Consider the following 22482-nt stretch of genomic DNA (forward strand, 5'->3'; position numbering starts at 1 on the left):
ACAGGAAGCGGCGCAGGTCCTAATCCAGGCACTTGTCATCTCCCGTCTGGATTACTGCAACTCGTTGTTGGCTGGGCTCCCTGCTTGTGCCATTAAACCCCTACAACTCATCCAGAACGCCGCAGCCCGTCTGGTGTTCAACCTTCCCAAGTTCTCTCACGTCACCCCGCTCCTCCGCTCTCTCCACTGGCTTCCAGTCGAAGCTCGCATCCGCTACAAGACCATGGTGCTTGCCTATGGAGCTGTGAGGGGAACGGCACCTCCGTACCTTCAGGCTCTGATCAGGCCCTACACCCAAACAAGGGCACTGCGTTCATCCACCTCTGGCCTGCTCGCCTCCCTACCTCTGAGGAAGCACAGTTCCCGCTCAGCCCAGTCAAAACTGTTCGCTGCTCTGGCACCCCAATGGTGGAACAAGCTCCCTCACGACGCCAGGACAGCGGAGTCAATCACCACCTTCCGGAGACACCTGAAACCCCACCTCTTTAACCTGTTAGGGCTAGGGGGCAGCATTTGCACGTCTGGATAAAAAAAATGTACCCGATTTAATCTGGTTACTAATCCTACCCAGTAACTAGAATATGCATATACTTATTATATATGGATAGAAAACACTCTAAAGTTTCTAAAACTGTTTGAATGGTGTCTGTGAGTATAACAGAACTCATTTGGCAGGCAAAACCCTGAGACATTTTCTGACAGGAAGTGGATACCTGATGTGTTGTATTGACTTTAAACCTATCCCATTGAAAAACACAGGGGTTTAGGAATATTTTGGCACTTCCTATTGCTTCCACTAGATGTCACCAGCCTTTACAAAGTGTTTTGAGTCTTCTGGAGGGAGATCTGACCGAACAAGAGCCATGGAACGATGATGTCCCATTAGACACCTGGCGCGCGAGTTCATGTTGGGTACCCTCGTTCCAATACGTTATAAAAGAGTATGCATTCGTCCACCTTGAATATTATTCATGTTCTGGTTAAAAAAGGCCCTAATGATTTATGCTATACAACGTTTGACATGTTTGAACGAACGGAAATATATTTTTTCCCCTCGGTCATGACGAGAAGTCCGGCTGGCTTAGATCATGTGCGAACAAGACGGAGATTTTTGGACATAAATGATGAGCTTTTTTGAACAAAACTACATTCGTTATGGACCTGTGATACCTGGAAGTGACATCTGATGAAGAGAATCAAAGGTAATGGATTATTTACATAGTATTTTCGATTTTAGATCTCCCCAACATGACGTCTAGTCTGTATCGCAACGCGTATTTTTCTGGGCGCAGTGCTCAGATTATTGCAAAGTGTGATTTCCCAGTAAGGTTATTTTTAAATCTGGCAAGTTGATTGCGTTCAAGAGATGTAAATCTATAATTCTTTAAATGACAATATAATATTTTACCAATGTTTTCTAATTTTAATTATTTAATTTGTGACGCTGACTTGACTGCCGGTTATTGGAGGGAAACGATTTCCTCAACATCAATGCCATAGTAAAACGCTGTTTTTGGATATAAATATGAACTTGATAGAACTAAAAATGCATGCATTGTCTAACATAATGTCCTAGGAGTGTCATCTGATGGAGATTGTAAAAGGTTAGTGCATCATTTTAGCTGGTTTTATGGTTTTGGTGACCCTGTCTTTGACTTGACAAAACATTACACACAACTCTTGTAAATGTACTGTCCTAACATACTCTAAATTTATGCTTTCGCCGTAAAACCTTTTTGAAATCGTAAAACGTGGTTAGATTAAGGAGATGTTTATCTTTCAAATGGTGTAAAATAGTTGTATTTTTGAAAAATTTGAATTTTGACATTTATTTGGATTCAAATTTGCCGCTCTTGAAATGCACCTGCTGTTGATGGAGTGCACCACGGGTGGCACGCTAGCGTCCCACCTAGCCCATAGAGGTTAAGGAATACCTGGGATAGGATAAAGTAATCCTTCTAACCCCCCCTTAAAAGATTTAGATGCACTATTGTAAAGTGGTTGTTCCACTGGATATTATAAGGTGAATGCACCAATTTGTAAGTCGCTCTGGATAAGAGCGTCTGCTAAATGACTTAAATGTAAATGTAAATGTAAATCAAGGGCTATATCTATTCCTGATTCAACATTTTTTGAATGGAGCATGCTCATTTAAGATGGTGAGGAAGGCACTTTTAAAGAATAACCAGGCATCCTCTACTGACGGGATGAGGTCAATGTCATTCCAGGGTACCCCGGCCAGGTCGATTAGAAAGGCCTGTTTGCTGAAGTGTTTTAGGGAGCGTTTGACAGTGATGAGGGGTGGTCGTTTGACCGCAGACTCATTACAGATGCAGGCAATGAGCTAGTGATCGCTGAGATCTTGGTTGAAAACAGCAGAGGTGTATTTGGAGGGCGAGTTAGTTAGGATGATATCTATGAGGGTGCCCGTGTTTACGGATTTGGGGTTGTACCTGGTAGGTTCATAGATAATTTGTGTGAGATTGAGGGCATCAAGCTTAGATTGGCTTTGCCCATTAGATTTTCTGCTAATTATTGACACACCTGTTTTCAATACCTTTCAAAACCTTACCTTGCTAGAATAACAGCACAGAACCTTTTTCTAAAATGTTTTTATGAGTTGGAGAACACATTGGGAGGGATCTTAGACCATTCCTCCATACAGAATCCTTCCAGAGCCTTGATATCCTTCGTCTGGCTTATGGACTGCACTGGTTCAAGTGCGGAGACTGAGATGGCCATTGCAAAATGTTGATTTTGTGGCCAATTAACAATTTCTTTGTGGATTTTGTGTGCTTGGGGTTATTGTCTTGCTGGAAGATCCACTTGCAGGCAAGTTTCAGCCTCCTGGCAGAGGCAACAAGATTCTGGGATAAAATATCCTGGTACTGGGTAAAGTTCATGATGCCGTTGACCTTAACAAGGGCCCCAGGACCAGTGAAAGCAACATAGCCCCATTACATCAATGATCCACCACCATATTTTACAGTAGGTATGGGGTTATTTTCTGCTTATGCATTCTCATTTGGACGCCAAACCCACCACTGGTGTGCATGGCCAAAGAGCTCTATTTTCATGTCATCCAACAAATGCAGATGCCTTGAGTTTGCTAAACGGCGTTGGCACTTGAATGGGAACTGGTGCTTTAGCCAGATGACATTGTCACGCCCTGATCTGTTTCACCTGTCCTTGTGCTTGTCTCCACCCCCCTCCAGGTGTCGCCCATCTTCCCCATTATGCCCTGGGTACTTATACCCGTGTTCTCTGTTTGTCTGTTGCCAGTTCATCTTGTTTGTCAAGTCAAGCAGCATTTTTGTCTCAGCTCCTGCTTTTCCCCAGTCTCTCTTTTTCTCGCCCTCCTGGTTTTGACCCTTGCCTGTCCTGACTCTGAGCCCGCCTGCCTGACCACTCTGCCTGCACCTGACCCTGAGCCTGCCTGCCGTCCTGTACCTTTGACTCTACTCTAGATAACCGACCTCTGCCTGACCTGAGCCTGTCTGCCATGTTGTACCTTTGCCTCTACTCTGGATTTACTGACCTCTGCCTGCCATGATCTGTCGTTTACCTGCCCCTGTTGCTGTATTAAACATTGTTACTTCAACACAGTCTGCATTTGGGTCATACCTGAAACATGATAGACATGAACTTAGAGCTCTTTGGCCACGCACACCAGTGGTGGGTTTGGCATCAAAATGAGAATCCATGACCAGAAAAGATCCCATACCTACTTTAACATCTTTATCAAGGGTCTCAATAATTTTGGACCCCACTCTATATGCATCTCCTCATGAGAAACAAGTATCCCATAAGGACTTCATTGTTGTAAGTTGTAATAATTGTCACTAACTGCCCCAAGGGGCGGTGGGGCGGGGGCGGGGGCACTGCATCATTTATGAACGATATGTTTACTGTTGCCTTGTTTCTTCGTGCACTCGCTTTCACATTTGAGCAATGTTTTACACTTTTGTCTCTGGCCAATCCACAGAAGCCCCGAGGGCCTTATTTTCAACCCGAGTTCAAATATACAACAACTGAAAAGCATTGGGCCAGTAAGCATTTTAATTATGGTCAATTCTGTAGATCTTGCTCAGTACAGGTAACACTACCATGAAACTGCAATATCACTGAGTGACAAGCAGCCATGATTGACCTGGGAAAATAGATTATATGGCTATTTCTATAACCCCTGCCTCTGGGGCTCTGGTGACAATGACCTTTTCCTACCGCAACAAAGTGCTTTTTCTTGTTTAAGACTACATGTGACACAGTGGAATGGGATGGGGACTGGTGTTGTTTTAGTACAGCAGAACAGATATGTACTGTATAGCGAATGAAAACAGTACAGTTGTGTGTTAAAAAAGTGCATGTACTCTCCCGGTGTTTGTTTGCAATCATCTATTGGTCATTTACACTGGGGGAAGTCAAGTCTGTAGGACATGGCTTCATTATCCTTACTACATATGCCACTGGACTGGAATGAAAAACATTTCCTGTAATTTCCTGTTTCTATTACAAACGCATGCAGTGAATAAACGGATACAGTACATAAATAATTCAAGTCCATGATCATGGTAATCTCATGAAAAGCAAAGGCTATATGACCTCTGCTTCTGCCAAGTTCTTTTAAAACAAAAGAAACCTTAACATGACTCGTAACCCATGAGCTCTCTTCTAGAGGGAGCCTAGCCCGGGGAAAGGAAACTTAAAAGGGGTGAACTAGCTACGTATTCCAGGGTCAAAGCTCATATCTGTTCCTCACTGATTTAGTCTGCAAAGTCATAGGAGCGGAGCATTCACTCGGCTGCCTACTAAAGAGGAAATAACCCCAAAACATCCAGCCTGGGCAGGAGGAGACTTACCACAGAGAAACTGAGAACATAAACCAACAGCTGGACATGATTTTAATGAAATAAGCACTCTAGAGACAACAGCAATTCCTCCTTAAACAACCATTATCAACTGAGCAAACCCAAAATAAACTCTAGGGTTGCTGGGATTTCAAGGAATGCAGCTTTGTGATTGGAATGAGAAGATTAGTTTAGCAGTTACTCAGCCCCCTCCTGCTGTGCTGGTATACGGAACAAATGGTGAGATCAAATTGAACGTTTTGTAACCACACTGAAGTGGTTGACTCATCTTGTCAGTAGCCCACTATGCTGTAAGAGGATTAAAATGTTCTACAGGTGGAAATGGCAAAGGATAATTTACAACACGACCCAGCTCAATACATTGTCAAAGACCTTCCTGGTAAAAAAATTCACTTGCTTTTGTACTCTCTTGCTCTTAAAATGAGGCTAGATTTTTCTTTGCTCCTCTGCATTCTGTCTTTCCCCAAAGATGCTATTCAGTGCTGATGCTAGCAACACTGGCAGCAGATGGCTTTTATTCCTTCTCAACAAAACCTAGTAATATAAGTTTGGTCTACAACTATTTATGCAACCGGTGTTAAAACCCAAGACTTAAAAGTGTTCAGATTAAACAGTTACTGCATACCTCAAAAAAATTGTGAATTGCTGGCATAAACAGCTCCAACAAAAGAACCACTGTAGTCAGATATAGTGAATGCCAAGAAAGAGTAATATAGCTAACCCTTTCCCTACTTGATGTTAAAAAGATTTGTAAGCAAAAGCTATGCCCTAAAGGATTGCACACTTTCTGAATATCAGTAAAGGTCACTGGAACTACTTTTAATTAAGTACATTGGACCTTTGTGTCTGCAAGGTGACACTGTTTAAATAGCACTGCTTTGCCACCATCCTCAGTCTTTGAATAACCATGCCATTGAGTCCCATACTGTTTTTAATTGTCCGTTTACCACAAGGTTTGATTTTGTAAACACGCAGCACCAACCTTCCGATGCTTGGATCTGGATGAGCCAAACGACAAAGCAGTGGGCATCCGAGGCGACAGCGTGCTCCCCTGTGTGAGTGGACTTATTCATTTGCATGTGTATGTCCCTCAGGAAACAGATGGTGGGGAGAGGAGAGCAGGCAGTGTGCAGCCGTCTGCCCAGTAGCAAGGGGGTCCTCAACAGCTTTAGAGGACTCACGTGTTCGCCCGATCACAATGCTGCTAGCTATCAGCTGCCTGCTTGCCAATGGCCATCACAATCAATCTGTGTCATTGGTTTTGGGAAGGGAACTAATTTGTTTATTACATGATTCATAGTCCTGTAAGTGATTCATGTACTGCAGCTTTCAGACTCATTCAAATTAAGGTTGATGTTTTTTCAGGGAACGGAAAGGAGGGCAAAAAGTTCACTGGTCAAATTTGGGGTTAAAAAGTATTTCAGAGAAAAATTACAATGTACAGCAAGAGTTATTGACCTGTTTACAATCAATGGTATTGGCATTGGAATAGCTTGATGTTAGAAAATTCACAGTACAGTATGTGTAACAAGTGATTGGAGCTACTGTACAGTATATATTTGGGAGACCATGCACGCTACCTTTCCTTCCCTCCAACCAGATCACCTCCATTACGCTCCATAATGATCTGGTCGATGTAAACAACCACTTATGCCTTGTTAAATACAAGCTACAAATAAGCCTATACATTAAGCTCAAGCTCCCTTCCACTCTCTTCTCCTCCCAAAGACAGAAGAAAAGTGTTTAGGTAAAAGCCCTGTTGCCTTGAGGACTGAGATATAAAGGTATGACTCTGTATGACTGGTAGCTTCTGCTGTGAATGACTAAGCTGAGCTGGGCCCTCTCCGAAAGATTTAAATTGGAGTACAGTTGCCTCAGTAGGGATTCACTTGTGACGGCTTAGTCATCCAGCATCAACAGGATGCTCATTGACAACGAAAAGAAAATTGGAGAGATGAAGCTTGGAACACCCACTCTATAACACACATCAGTCCTGAAACTTTAAAGAGAATGCATGCTGGAAGAGCAGATGGTGTTGCTGGTGTGATTTCTGTTGTACCACAGAATGTTTCTATTGGCAGCTGTAGCCTCAAAATTAGAGAAGAGGGCCAGTAACCTGAGGGTAGCCACTCGCTTCGAATACCAGGGCCGACGGAAAAAAATCTGGTGTGATGTGAGCTGGTACCGGAGAGTTGCTTGAGTCAGTATCGCAGGTGCTACTGCAGTTGTGTCCTTGAGCAAGGTACTTACAGGAGAAGCTTTATTTTTTCAATCAAATCTATATTTTTTTTAATGTAAATTACATGTTATAGAAGGGGTCCAGACACCTTTTTTTGTGATTTCATTTGTTTATGAGAAACTTACCCCAAAAAACAAATACATTCCTTATCCTCGTTGTGTAGTATGGGGCCCCTGAAAAACATGAACAAACTCTCCCAAAACAACCCAAATACATCCTTTTAGAAAAATAAAATCTCTCAGTATAGTGATGCACATGTTTAGATGTTGTACACATGAAATTCTGTCATTCTGAACTTTACCGCAGCGTTATATTCCCTTTTGTGCGACTCGAGCTGTTTAACTTATCCAGCTGTTCCATTATTTGTGTAGCTTGCTACTACACGTAATTGGCATTATAATAAAATAAACATAAAGTGTCTTAATAGGGCATTAGGCCACCAAGAGCTGCCAGAACAGCTTCAATGCACCTTGGCATAGATTCCACAAGAGTCTGGAACTTCCTGTATTGTAGCACCTGCTTTCAATATACTTTGTACCCCTCATTTACTCAAGTGTTTCCTTTATTTTGGCTGTTACTTGTAGAATGGATGGAGAGGAATAGCTTGAGTTGCTGTAAAAGGGAATATAACATTGTCAATAAAGTTCGGAATTAAACAATTTCATGTGTCCAACATCTAATGACCTGCATCACAATATTGAGAGCTGTTTTTGGAGCCTTTGTTCATGTATTTTCAGGTACGCCATACTACACAACGAGGGTGAGGAAGTGATTTGCTGTTTGAGGTAAGTTTCTCAAAAACAAGTGAAATTACAGAAAAGGTGTCTGGACCTTTCTATAACATGCCATTTACATAAGAAATTGAGATCTGGTTGTAAAAATGAAAACTTAGTTAAAAAATAACTCCCACAATGCTTTAGGGGTGGTGCTCTGTGTCTGACCCTATCCAGCCCATCATGTGCGTGTTTCGGTTTGAGGGATACTGAGAATTTCTCTGCAAACAGAAAGTAAATATATTTTCAGCAGTGCTTGTATCCTTAGAAGAAGAATGGAAGAATATATCTTTACTATCCATTGCAGAGAAATTCTCAGTATTCTCAGAGTTAAACAGTTCCCATACACCAGTAACCATTCTGCATACAGTACATACCTCATTGAGAATCTCTTGACACTGGGTGTAGTTGCCTTTCACGGCCCAAGACCCGTTGGAAAGGCATTCTCTATACACATTGTCTGTGGAAATAAAGGATTGAAAACCATGTTATAAAGTAAGCAAACATGCACCATTTCTCCTTTCATACAAGCGACTAAGTAAACCTAAACCTTGAAAACTCAGATTCTGCAAAAACCGCACAGGGCGGCTATAATTTATGCAGCTTAGAGTGCTGATAGACCCAGATAGAGGACACACAATCCAATCTTGACAATATTGCATGCCAAACCCATTTCCATATAAGTATTTGAACTCTTGACAGTGCTGCTGCTTTTTTATTCTCTAAATAATAAAAAATGCAACAAGGTCTCCAGGAATAAAGTAAAGCAACAAAAAAAACACCCACGGCTGAGAGGTGTCTTTATTTGATGTCAGGTGTACATGCTACATGCACACAGTGGAGGTAATGTGACTCAAGAAGTAAGCAAGAGACAAACAGAGATGCAAAGCCACAGACTTCTAAAAGACTCTGCTGTGTTCACAAGGTTGCGACAGAGTAAGCGACAGAGTGTTGGAGACAGCAGAAAACACATAAAAAGCAGTCAGATCTTAAGCTAACCTAAAATAAAGACTGTCAGCTATGCTCTACTAACACCTAATGAACCATCATAATATTACCTGACAAAGTGCAAGAAATGAAGCATCATGTTGTTACCTTATGACAGGTCTAATTGGTTGTTCTTAAATTGATTGACATAGAGTAGGTGGCATGCCATGCTCTCAATATGTCACATTATGTTACATCATATGAATCCTACAGACAAAATACAAAACATATCGAACATAAGCACGACCTAAGGCCATACAATTTTGCATACTTCCTGCTATGCTCTCAAGATGAGGATCTGTACAAATGCGAAGTAATGGGATAAAAAAAATGTGGGGATAGACTTAGTGAATCATTATAAAAAGTACGGAAAAGGTATGAAATCAAAAACTATAATTGAACGAGAGAAGTGTGATGCCATGATATCTCAACAATAACACTCTTGATGTGATATACACATCCCCCCCGCCCCAAAATAAGAAATATTTGACATTATCAGAATTTTTCAAAAGTCACAATTTTTTTTGGTTGCAAGGGTTCTGTATTACAGTAGTTATTTACAACCTTGTTTGTCTACATGTACAGATGTACAGTATACTGTTCGAGATCAATGTTTGCAGTTAAAAGACATTGTTGGTAAGTCATTGACATTCCACTCATATCATGGTCTCTACTTTGCGTTATAGTTGGTTGATTGATTGATTGATCGATCATTATGTAGGCTACATTGACCGAACTGTTCTTGATCAGTGGGAGTTGGGGGGGTAATACAGACACTAATTAACACACTCTCACGCATTTATTGATCATTGACATCAACATTTTAACTTTCATAGTCTGTATCACTGAACACTAATACCCGTCGGACTAACCTATGCATCGGTCCTACAGATTAATTCTTTGTGGCTAGCATTACACCATGACTGTCTGCCAAGAGCACCACGATAGATGGTTGACAGTATACATGATGTAATTAAGCATATACACGGTTCGATCTTTGAACTGGGTTGGAGGTTGGGTAGTACTGAACATATGGCATGCTATGGATATGACATACAGTACATACATGAAAGAGAATGAGACAGTACACATACACTGCAGAAAGCAAAGGATGGATTGTCTTCTGAAACAAACCGCTGACAATACATTTCTGCTCAACTGCTCTGGACCTTCATGTGAATGATATCACTCTCCCACCTGAATCGCCCATATTGTGGGGTTCTGCTGTAGGGGGAATTGGGGAAGGCTTCAAGTCAATATCTTTAAGGCTGAGTAGGTATAATCAGTGGGATTCAATCATTCCCACTGCAGCTGAGAGTAGCTGGCCCTTTGAGCTATAGTACACTTTCTCTGAAGGTGTAAGAATGCCATACTGCTGTTCCTGGAAATAAGCTTTATTGGAAAGATTGAGGAAAGAGCGTTGAACTGAGAGGAGAAGACTACATTTTGTCATGGATGAAAAGATCCACAAAAACGATACTGTTTTCATCTTTTTGACTTTGAAAATCAATCATGGTGACCTTTTTCCAAGCCACCCTTCTGAATAGTTTCTCTTTCTTTTAGCTTTGTTTGAAAATGAGGTCGCTATGATGTCCAGTATCACGCCAATGTGACAAGGAACTCAGGCTAACTCACTCACAGCAACGTTCCTGCGGCTAATAATTTACACCCATCAGTCCCTGTATCGATCATAATCCACTAATATCATAAATAAAACTCCCAATAGAATGCTGGGTTTTGGTGGAGTGGTAACACTCCAATTTCAGTAGTAGACGTTTTCTCCAGAGACAGGGATTCCAGGTCCGGAACTTCCTTCCTCACGATAGAGTCTAGAAGGGTCAGTAAATTCCAGGTCTGGAATTTCTACACTTCACATCCTCCCTCATCTGTCTCCACCTCTCCTTCCAACCGTCTGAATAAATATAAACATATAACAAATATAAAAAAGGAGAATGGAATTCCATTAGTTAAAGTAGAACTCCAGCTGAGAGCTAGACTTAAATTGGAAAGGAAGAGAGGGAAGGATTTAAAGTCTGCATCTGCATTCTGCATTTTCCGACAGAGTCAATATCAATCCTGAAGAAGAGGCTCCCATGTACTCCCTCCTGACTATAATTTAAACAGTGTAAAGGCCAGCGCAAAATCCAAACTTGAACTCATGCCAAGGAAACCACCTTGAGATGGACCGACACTAATTTTCAATACACAGTAATTCCAAAGATCAATCATGCTTAAACTCCAATTATCAACACCTACAGCAGACATATTGCCATTTAAGGACTTCGGAGTCCCTGTGCTTTGCTACAGTCTCATTCTTATTCAGTGTGATCTCATTCTCACTTTCTCTCTTTCCGACCCTCCCGACCGCCACGGCATTCCCCATTGGTATTGGATGACTCACTCTATTAATGCAGCCGGCCTTCTAAGCTATAATTAATCGAAATCTAGCTGAATCCCATGTAAAGCCCCCGCCAGAAGCTTATCGTTCTCTCTCGCCCCCTCAAACGGGATGGCTATGCTGTGTTCCAGCACGTCTTAAGTGGGCTTAATCGACGAGCTGCCTGGCTATGTAGTAAGCATGGCAACGCAGAATAGAGAATACTGTTTACCATTCTTTGAGGAACAATCTTTGTACAGGGGAGAATATATCCGATGAATACGAATGGGGCTCAATCTTCACTGTCTGAAGAGCTCTAGGAACTCTAAGAAGAAAGTGGGAAGCCCAGTTAAAAAGGTATCTGAACACCTACAATCAGTAAACCCAGCTACAAAGGAGATACATGTGAAGAAGGATCAGGAGTGGGGACCCAATTGAACGGTTTAATTCCAGACTAGATCTAGGGGTGTGAAACACTAATATCAGGGATGAAACATCTGTGTGAAATGATAATACCAATGTAACCTATCTGTGAAGACAACCACAGATAGGAAACTTTCAGCAAAACGTTCTGCCAAACTTTCTGCCAAAGTTCTTCAGCTTCAGGCTGGCCTGTACCCTTCCATCATCCACGCTTGGGTTATCCATAATGACGAGTACACTGAGCCAAGTGAGAAGCAATTGGAAGGTAGTCAAGGACTTTGGCCATCAGTTGTCTCAGCTCTTCCCTCCAACTGTTTGTCTCCTAGCAGGTGTAAGCTCCATTGGACACAGACGGTAATGTAACTAGTACTGTGCTAGTCGATCACTCTAGCTTGGACCAGAGGGACTAAGGAAGGGTCAAAACATCTTCTGTAAAGCCTGAGCAGATTGGGGGCAGACAGTGTTTCTAGACAGGATGTAGAGGTGGAATGCAACAGAGCAGTGACTGAGAGCAGAGTTGGGCTGAGTTCTTGAGGGGTGGTGGTGGTGGTGTACAAGGCTGGAGAACTGACTCTACTGACTGTGTCGATATAACAAGGGGGAAATACAGAGAGAGAGGGGGCCAGATGGAGTGTGTGTGAGAGAGGAGAGAGACGCTGACTGACTGACTGACTGACTGACTGACTATAGGCATCGCTGTAGGCCAAATGGACATGTGCTGATGGACATGTTATAGAAGAGACCTGTGAGGCTGGGGGGAAGAGAGAGAGTCCAGGAGATTACATCTTTCCACCTGTCACACCCTGACCATAGAGAGCCTTTTATTCTCTATGTTGGTTAGGTCAGGGTGTGACTAGGGTGGGTTATCTAGGTTGTTTTTTCTATGTTGGCCTGGTATGGTTCCCAATCAGAGGCAGCTGTTTATCGTTGTCTCTGATTGGTGATCATATTTAGGCAGCCATTTCCCTACTGTGTTTTGTGGGATCTTATTTTGAGTTAGTGCATGCTGCACCTCTTTCGTTACGGTTAGTTGTTTGTTTCCTTTTTGTTTTGTGAGTTTCATTAAATAAAAGATGTGGAACTCAGAGCACGCTGCACCTTGGTCTGTCTCTCCACACAAACGTAACACCACCTCTTTCTTTCCAATTTATATCCATCACTCTACTGAAGTCTTGACTTGAATCCTTTCTGGACTAACTGTCCTTTTCCTCCTAATCCTAGTCCTCCCTGCTTGGAGGTTGAGGTGATATAGATCACACATACACAACTCAATGCCTGTTGTAATCGTTCCTGTCACCATTTCCCCTCATTTCCATTTTCTCTCTCTCTTTCCACTCTTTTCTGCCTCTAATGCTACCTATAATTGGTGGTTGTATTGATTAGACATATAAAAGCCAAGGGCTTCCTTAATTGGTCCTGTCAAACCATGAAAGAGCTCTGTGATCACACACACGCATATTCACACGCACTCACACACACACACACACGCACAAGAACACACGCACAAGAACACACACCTGACAAAGTGCTGGGCGGAAGGCTGAACCATGGATCGATTAGTTAATAGAATATTATGATGTAAATTGTCAGGAGAATGATTCTAAGTAACTTAACATGAATCATCATTTAGCTTAAGTAATTTGATTATGATGACACTGATGGGTAAACAAGGTATTTATCAACTTGTAATTACAGTGTTAATGAGCATTGATGAGCATCAATAAATATTGAGTGTGTGATTACATTTTTGTGGAACTGGCGGTTGATCTTATTACATTTCTGCAACAAAGATTGAGATTACTGGTGTGCTTCCAGAATTGCCATGGCTCATTTAAAGATAAACCACTATTAAGCCTTTTTAATCGCACACTCAATTATCAACTTTTTAGCTACAAAATATCCTGGGACAATTAGTCCACTTTTGAGCTCTGACTAACTCTGATTTTGGGGTGAAATGTCCCTTTAACAGATGTTTGACAATGTGTAGATGATATTACAAAACAGGACCAGACCATTGCATGTGTCCATATATCTACCTTTGCTAATCTAATATATCAGCTAAAGTGTGGATTGGGACCATTTAAAATAACAGAGAAGCAGCTCCCAGCAGTTCATCATCGTTCTATTCTTGTCAGGATATTTCATAAATTCAAATCTGTGTCAGGGGGGAAGCCCTTTTCACAGAGAATTTCTGGATGAGGAACAGACTGAGATAATTGCTCCATTTTTAGAGTTCAAAGTCCTTTCCTTCAAATCAATTGTAATCAATTCTGCTCTGATCATCTGACCATACCGCTGGATGAGCTCGATGGTGTTTGCGCTGGCTTCAGACCAACTTTGATTCCCTCGGGAGATAGTTCATCGTTCTGATCATGCACTGGAAAATTATATCACAAATCGTTTGGTGAAAAATTTGTAGACCTCCACAAGTCTGGGTCATCCTTGGGATCAATTTCCAAACACCTGAAGGTACCACGTTCATCTGTACAAACAATAGTAAGCAAGTATAAACACCATGGGTCCACAAAGCCGTCATACCGCTCAGGAAGAAGACGCGTTCTGTCTCCTAGAGATGAACGTACTTTGGTGCGAAAAGTGCAAATCAATCCCAGAACAACAGCAAAGGACCTTGTGGAGATGCTGGAAGAAACAGGTACAAAAGTATCTATATCCACAGTAAAACGAGTCCTATATCAACATAACCTGAAAGGCTGCACAGCAAGGAAGAAGCCACTGCTCCAAAACTGCCATAAAAAAGCGAGACTACGGTTTACAACTGCACATGGTGACAAAGATCATACTTTTTGGAGAAATGTCCTCTGGTCTGATGAAACAAAAATAGAACTGTTTGGCCATAATGACCATGATTATGTTTGGAGGAAAAAGGAGGAGACTTGCAAGCCGAAGGGAACCATCCCAACCGTGAAGCACTGGGGTGGCAGCATCATGTTGTGGGGGTGCTTTGCTGCAGGAGGGACTGGTGCACTTCACAAAATATATGGCATCATGAAGGAGGAAAACTATGTGGATATATTGAAGCAACATCTCAGGACATCAGTGAGGAAGTTAAAGCTTGGTAGGAAATGGGTCTTCCAAAAGGACAATGACCCCAAGCATACTTCAAAATTTGTGGCAAAATGGCTTAAGGACAACAAAGGCAAGGTATTGGAGTGGCCATCACAAAGCCCTGACCTTAATCCTATAGAAAATGTGTGGGCAGAACTGAGAAAGTGTGGGCGAGCTAGGAGGCCTACAAACCTGACTCAGTTACACCAGCTCTGTCAGGAGAAATGGGCCAAAATTCACCCAACCTATTGTGGGAAGCTTGTGGAAGGCTACCCGAAACACTTGACCCAAGTTAAACAATTGAAAGGCAATGCTACCAAATACTAATTGAGTGTATGTAAACCTCTGACCCACTGGGAATGTGATGAAAAAGCTGAAATAAATTATTCTCTCTACTTTTATTCTGACATTTCACATTCTTAAAATAAAGTGGTGATCCTAACTGACCTAAAACAGGGAATTTTTACCAGGATTAAATGTCAGGAATTGTGAAAAACTGAGTTTAAATGTATTTGGCTAAGGTGTATGTAAACTTCCGACTTCAACTAATATATATATATATATATATATATATATATATATATATATATATATATATATATATACACATATATACACACATATATACACAGATATATATATATACACACACACATATACACACACACAGGGATGTGATATTATATATATTTTTTTAAATAAATAATTTCTACATAACATGAAGATAATGTTGCTTCAAATAAAACCAGGAATCATATGGCTTTAGCATCAATAAAATAAACTTCAGTATATTGTAGCAATTACAATTATCTGCTCAATTGATGTAAAATTCCCAATACCTTCAGAGGCAAAACCATGTCAGTGCTATAGACAGGTTGGTTGTTTAGCAATAAAACCGACGGCTGCACAACTATGGGCAAAACAGATGTTGTTGGCTGAGATTGTTGACAACTGTCACGACTTCCGCCAAAGTCGGTTCCTCTCCTTGTTTGGGCGACGCTCGGCGTCGCCGGTCTTCTAGCCATCATCGATCCACTTTTCATTTTCCATTTGTTTTGTCTTGTCTTCTCACACACCTGGTCTCAATTTCCCTCATTACATGTTGTGTACTTAACCCTCTGTTCCCCCCATGTCTTTGTGCGGAATTGTTTATTGTAAGTGCATGTGCATGTTGTCTCTGGTGCGCGACGGGTTTTGTAACCATTTGTTTGTTGTTCTGGTTACCGGTGGTTTTTATGATTAAAACTGCTCCGTTGATTACCCAGTTTTGCTCTCCTGCGCCTGACTTCCCTGCCGCCAGTTACGCACTCCCTTACAACAACATGTAGGCCTGAACTATATTTTGTATCCAAATGTTTATTGAAAACAAATACATTTGCACGATGAGCACTTATTGTCTCTTAAATACATTGTTACAGTTGTTGGCTAGCTAGCTAGCAATTTTTTTTGCCATATTAGCATCGACGTAACATCAGTCAAAACACCTCAAAACAAGACATGATATCAAGAACAAGATAAAACTATCGGAAGCCAGCCATCTACGATCCCCACATGGCAGCTTCATGTCATTGTTGCTAGCTATCTGACCTTTCAGAATCACACGTCCTTCAGCCCCATCGGTGTGCGCACATCATTTTCGTGATGGTGTCAGCCAGCCCGTCTATAACATCAAGTACGTCTATGTTTGTTTTATGAAAACACTGACATTTACTTAATAAATGAATATCCCTTTGGTTTGTGTGGGATGACAGAGGAGAGGAAGTACTATCTTCTTGAAAAAGGTCTATGTCCTAAATGTCCACACAATAAACATGCAGATGTAATATTAATGTGTTTGGGAGTTATCTTTTCTACAATGAAAGTGAAGGACTAGAGAAATGAAATCACTGAATAGGATATATAGGATACCTCAGATCATGCAATAGATCATATGTTTTAGGTCAGGTTGTGACAGATGGATTACCGCTTTGCTGTTTCTCATATAGTAATGTAACCTTCTAGAGTGTGTTTCTCATATTGTAATGCAACCTTCTAGAGTGTGTTTCTCATATTGTAATGTAACCTTCTAGAGTGGTGTGTTTCTCATATTGTAATCAGTACAAAAAAAAGAAAACATAAAAAATACAAAAATAAAGTGCATGAAATGTATGCATTCACTACTGTAAGTCGCTCTGGATAAGAGCGTCTGCTAAATGACTAAAATGTAAATGTTAAAATGTAATGTAACCTTCTAGAGTGGTGTGTTTCACATATTGTAATGTAACCTTCTAGAGTGGTGTGTTTCTCATATTGTAATGTAACCTTCTAGAGTGGTGTATTTCTCATATTGTAATGTAACCTTCTAGAGTGGTGTGTTTCTCATATTGTAATGTAACCTTCTAGAGTGGTGTATTTCTCATATTGTAATGTAACCTTCTAGAGTGGTGTGTTTCTCATATTGTAATGTAACCTTCTAGAGTGGTGTGTTTCTCATATTGTAATGTAAACTTCTAGAGTGGTGTATTTCTCATATTGTAATGTAACCTTCTAGAGTGGTGTATTTCTCATCTTTTAATGTAACCTTCTAGAGTGGTGTGTTTCTCATATTGTAATGTAACCTTCTAGAGTGGTGTGTTTCTCATATTGTAATGTAACCTTCTAGAGTGGTGTGTTTCTCATACTGTAATGTAACCTTCTTGAGTGGTGTATTTCTCATATTGTAATGTAACCTTCTAGAGTGGTGTATTTCTCATCTTTTAATGTAACCTTCTAGAGTGGTGTGTTTCTCATCTTTTAATGTAACATTCTAGAGTGTGTTTCTCAAATTTTTATGTAACCTTCTAGAGTGGTGTGTTTCTCATATTGTAATGTAGCCTTCTAGAGTGGTGTATTATATAATTTACATGGCCCTTTCGTCAATGTCCTTTGTCCTAAGAGGACTTAGCAAGAGTAATTGGTCCTATAGTGGTACTGCGGGTAGTTTTGTGTGGCCTCCACTTTGCTATCGTCACTCGTCTTTAATTGTTAGTGACTAATTGCTAGAGGGAATATCACATACACATCCATAAGCACTTACTCCAGCAATTAAAAAAATCATCAAAAAAATTGTATCTACAGAATCAGAAGACTTTCATTTATTTAATGGGTGCATCCACACAAAACTAGTATTAATTTCACTCTACTGATCATTTCTAGAGAAGCACACATTGACCCAATGAAAAAAGGAGGATAAGCTTGTTTCTGATAGTTGATTATTGTTGGAATGGGAGCTACATGAAAACAAAATCATTGAGAGTCCTCTTTAACTAGCATCAGCTAATTAAACTATCCACATTGATGTCTCAAGAGTTTACTAAATCTTAATTCGTAAATGAATAAAACAGATTTTGGTGAATCTTTTACATGCCATCAAACTGAAACACAGACAGACAGACAGAGAGAGAGAGAGAGAGAGAGAGAGAGAGAGAGAGAGAGAGAGAGATACAGATACTGAGAGAGAGAGAGAGAGATACAGAGAGAGAGGGAGATACTGAGAGAGAGAGAGAGAGAGAGAGAGAGATACTGAGAGAGAGAGAGACAGATACTGAGAGAGAGAGAGAGAGATACAGATACTGAGAGAGAGAGAGAGAGATACAGATACTGAGAGAGAGAGAGATACAGATACTGAGAGAGAGAGAGATACAGATACTGAGAGAGAGAGAGAGAGATACAGATACTGAGAGAGAGAGAGAGAGAGATACAGAGAGAGATACTGAGAGAGAGAGAGAGATACTGAGAGATACTGAGAGAGATACTGAGAGAGAGAGAGAGAGATACTGAGAGAGAGAGAGAGAGAGATACAGATACTGAGAGAGAGAGAGATACAGATACTGAGAGAGAGATATAGATACAGATACTGAGAGAGAGAGAGAGATACAGATACTGAGAGAGAGAGAGAGATACAGATACTGAGAGAGAGAGAGAGATACAGATACTGAGAGAGAGAGAGAGATACTGAGAGAGAGAGAGATACTGAGAGAGAGAGAGACAGATACTGAGAGAGAGAGAGAGATACAGATACTGAGAGAGAGAGAGAGATACAGATACTGAGAGAGAGAGAGATACAGATACTGAGAGAGAGAGATACAGATACTGAGAGAGAGAGATACAGAGAGAGAGAGAGAGATACAGAGAGAGAGAGAGAGAGATACTGAGAGAGAGAGAGATACAGATACTGAGAGAGAGAGAGAGAGATACAGATACTGAGAGAGAGAGAGAGAGAGAGAGAGAGAGAGAGAGAGACATACAGATACTGAGAGATACTGAGAGAGAGAGAGAGAGAGAGAGATACAGAGAGATACAGAGAGAGAGAGAGAGAGAGAGATACAGAGAGAGAGAGAGAGAGATACAGAGAGAGAGAGAGAGAGATACAGAGAGAGAGAGAGAGAGAGATACAGAGAGAGAGAGATACTGAGAGAGAGAGAGAGAGAGAGAGAGAGAGAGAGAGAGAGAGATACTGAGAGAGAGAGAGAGAGAGAGAGAGATACTGAGAGAGAAATACTGAGAACCAGGTATCTGTTACTGCAGTTTCCGTTTACTTTTTAAGTGTGTTTCTCTGAAAACAGATAATGACGGAGGAAATTGTTAAACAGTCCGCTTTAGTAACCAATTGAACATGAGAGCTCAAACCTTTATAGGATCCGCCATGAAATATCCCATGACCAACAGCCCGAATCATATTAAATTGAATATATGCATTAATATTCATTGCTCATCTTTCTATTGCATTTGTTTTTGTACCGCTTTGATGCCTTGACAATATTCAGATAACAATCTGGGGTGTGCCCTGAAAGTAGGACTAAAGGATATTCAGAACTCTCTCTCTGTTTTTTCCAGTCAGTCCTCCTCTTATCCCCTACCTACTGAAAGAAAAACAACCAGAGCTGATATATTTTGCTAAAAAGTAGAGCATAGGCATACATAATGTACCCCCTTCTGTTTGTCGTGTCCATGACTACATCACTAACTGGTTTCCAATTTTTTTTAAACACTACCAATTCCCTCCAGGTGAATTCAAAACAAAAAATACAAATACAAAAAAAGGACAAATAAAATACAACGGCACTGCACCATTGTGCATTATTCAACATTCTAGTCAAATCACTGCCCTTGGGTCCGTCTTGCTCTGCTGTAAAGAGCCATGGGCTGAATTACCAAGGATTTGAATATGCAGTGTGTCACCTTGCATTACTGGTGTCCTAATTTACAAAACCTACCTCCCTCTCCATAGACAGACAACCCATTAGGAATTCTACACCACAGTGCCCTCTGTCATTATTATTATTATGGCTCTATACTCCAAAGGTTTGGATGATTTGAAATCAAACAATATCTATGGGGTTAAAGTGCAGAATGTCCGCTTTAATGTGAGGGTATCTTCATTTATATTGAGTGACCCGTTTAGAGATTACAGCACTTTTTGTACATAGTCCCCCAATTTTAAGGGAGCAAAAGTATTGGGACAAATTCACTTATATGTGTAAAGTAAAAAGTATTCCTAGCACGCAATGACTACATCAAGCTTGTGACTCTACACATTTGTTGGATGCATTATCTTTTTGTTTTGGTTGGGTTTCAGATAATTTTATGCTCAGTAAAAATTATATAGGTGTCATAACCAGCCATAAAATATATATATGTCACAACAGGTCTAAATATATGTGTCATGACGGTGTTATTACCATATCATAACAGGTTATGACAAGTTATGTCAGCTGTTATGACATATTATGACATGACTATGACTGTGTCATAACGTGTTATGACGCTGGGTGTCAAGTAAAGTGTTAACCAATTATCATACCCCCAAGAGATTCTAACCTCTCACCATTACAATAACAGGGAATCTGTAACTTTCATTATTCACGATTAATTCAGGATTATCCGTAATCATGGTAGCATCCACATTCATGTAGAAGTCTTTAGAAACATATTATATTCTTATTTACAATAAAAGTGACTACAAAATGACACAATTAATTATTTAGCATTAATTTCTATTGGGCACAAAATCAACTGAAATGCAATCTGAACAAATAGAAAATTAGCTTGATGTAGTCATTGTGTGCTATGAATATGGGAACAAATACTTAACTTTTTACTACTTTAATACACATACACTATATATATACATTAGTATATGGACAGCCCTTCAAATTAGTGGATTTCAGTGATGTAAAGCTTGCCGCCATTGGACTCTGGAGCAGTGGAAATGTGCTCTCTGGAGTATTCACCATCTGGCAGTCCAACAGACAAATCTGGGTTTGGCAGATGCCAGGAGAATGCTACCTGCCCCAGTGCATAATGCCAACTGTAAAATTTGGTAGAGGAGGAATAATGTTCTAGGGCTGTTTTTCATGGTTCGGGCTAGGGCCCTTAGTTCCATTGAAGAGAAATCTTAACGCTACAGCATACAATGACATTTCAGATGATTCTGTGCTTCCAACGTTGTAGCAACAGTTTGGGGAAGGCCCTTTCCTGTTTCAGCATGACAATGCCCCCCGTGTACAAAGTGAGATTCATATAGAAATGGTTTGTCGAGATTGGTGTGGAAGATCTTGACTGGCCTGCACAGAGCCCTGACCTCAACCACATTGAACACCTTTGGGATGCATTGGAAAACCGACTGCGAGCTGAATGGAAGAATATCCCCACAGCAATGTTACAACATCTAGTGAAAAGCCATTCCAGAAGAGTGGAGGATGTTATAGTAGCAAATGGGGGACCGACTCCATATTAATGCCCATGATTTTGGAATTAGATGTTTGACGAGCAGGTGTCCACATACTTTTGGTCATGTAGTGTATAAGCAAATTTGTCCCAATACGTTTTCTCCCCTAAAATGGGGGGTACACAATGTGCTGTAATTTCTAAACAGTTCATCCGATATGGATAAAAATTCCCTCTGCACTTTAACCTCAAAGTAATTGTTTTATTTCACATCCAAACTGTGGAGTATACAGCCAAAATAATAAAAAACACTTCACTGTCCCAATAATTACGGAAGGCACTGGGGAGCGACTCACTTTTGCTCTCCCACAGCAAAGCTCTCGCTCTCTTTCCCTTGCCTCTCTCTCTCTGACTGTTTAACTCTCTTCTTCTATTTTCATCTCTAAAATGCACAAGCGTTCATACACACAGATGTACAATGATTTACTCAGACCCACGTTTGGCAATGATGTTTGCATCTGCATGCATACGTGTGTGTGTGTTTGTGTATTGTATGTGTCTTAAGACAGGCCTGAACAATTAAGTGATAATGCCTTCGAAGCCGATGTTGGAGGATATATTGGCACAGGTGTTGTTAGGCCCGAGACAAAGTGGAGGGCCGGCAAACCATGCCAATATATCCTCCAAGCACCGACTAAGAGGGCATTATCACTTCTATACCACGGGTTAACAACATATTCAAATAATCATTGACACATTTTCAGTTTTTATATTTTGTTAAGACCTGTATAAATTAACAAACAATAGATAAACCCTTAAAATGTAGTTACAGTACCAGTCAAAAGTTTGGACATACCAGGGTTTTTCTTTATTTTTACTATTTATTTTCTTCATTGTAGAATAATAGTGAAGACATCAAAACTATGAAATAACACATATGGAATCATGTAGTAACCAAAAAAGTCTAATATATTTTATCTTTGAGATTCTTCTAAGTAGCCACCCTTTGCCTTGATGACAGCTTTGCAGACTCTTGGCATTCTCTCAACCAGATTCATGAGG

The 22482-nt window shown here is 40.6% G+C and overlaps 1 protein-coding gene across 1 annotated transcript in view; it reads right to left on the minus strand.

Annotated features, from left to right (window-relative positions):
* Positions 1–22482, minus strand: part of LOC106607456 (corticotropin-releasing factor receptor 1) — a 181032-nt gene that overhangs the window by 63248 nt on the left and 95302 nt on the right. Inside the window, exon 5 of the mRNA XM_014204418.2 lies at positions 8258–8340. Coding sequence (XP_014059893.1) covers positions 8258–8340 — 83 coding nt within the window. The remainder of the gene's footprint in view (positions 1–8257; positions 8341–22482) is intronic.

Source organism: Salmo salar, chromosome ssa06 (genome assembly GCF_905237065.1).
Source record: "Salmo salar chromosome ssa06, Ssal_v3.1, whole genome shotgun sequence".
NCBI classification, from domain to species: Eukaryota; Metazoa; Chordata; class Actinopteri; order Salmoniformes; family Salmonidae; genus Salmo; species Salmo salar.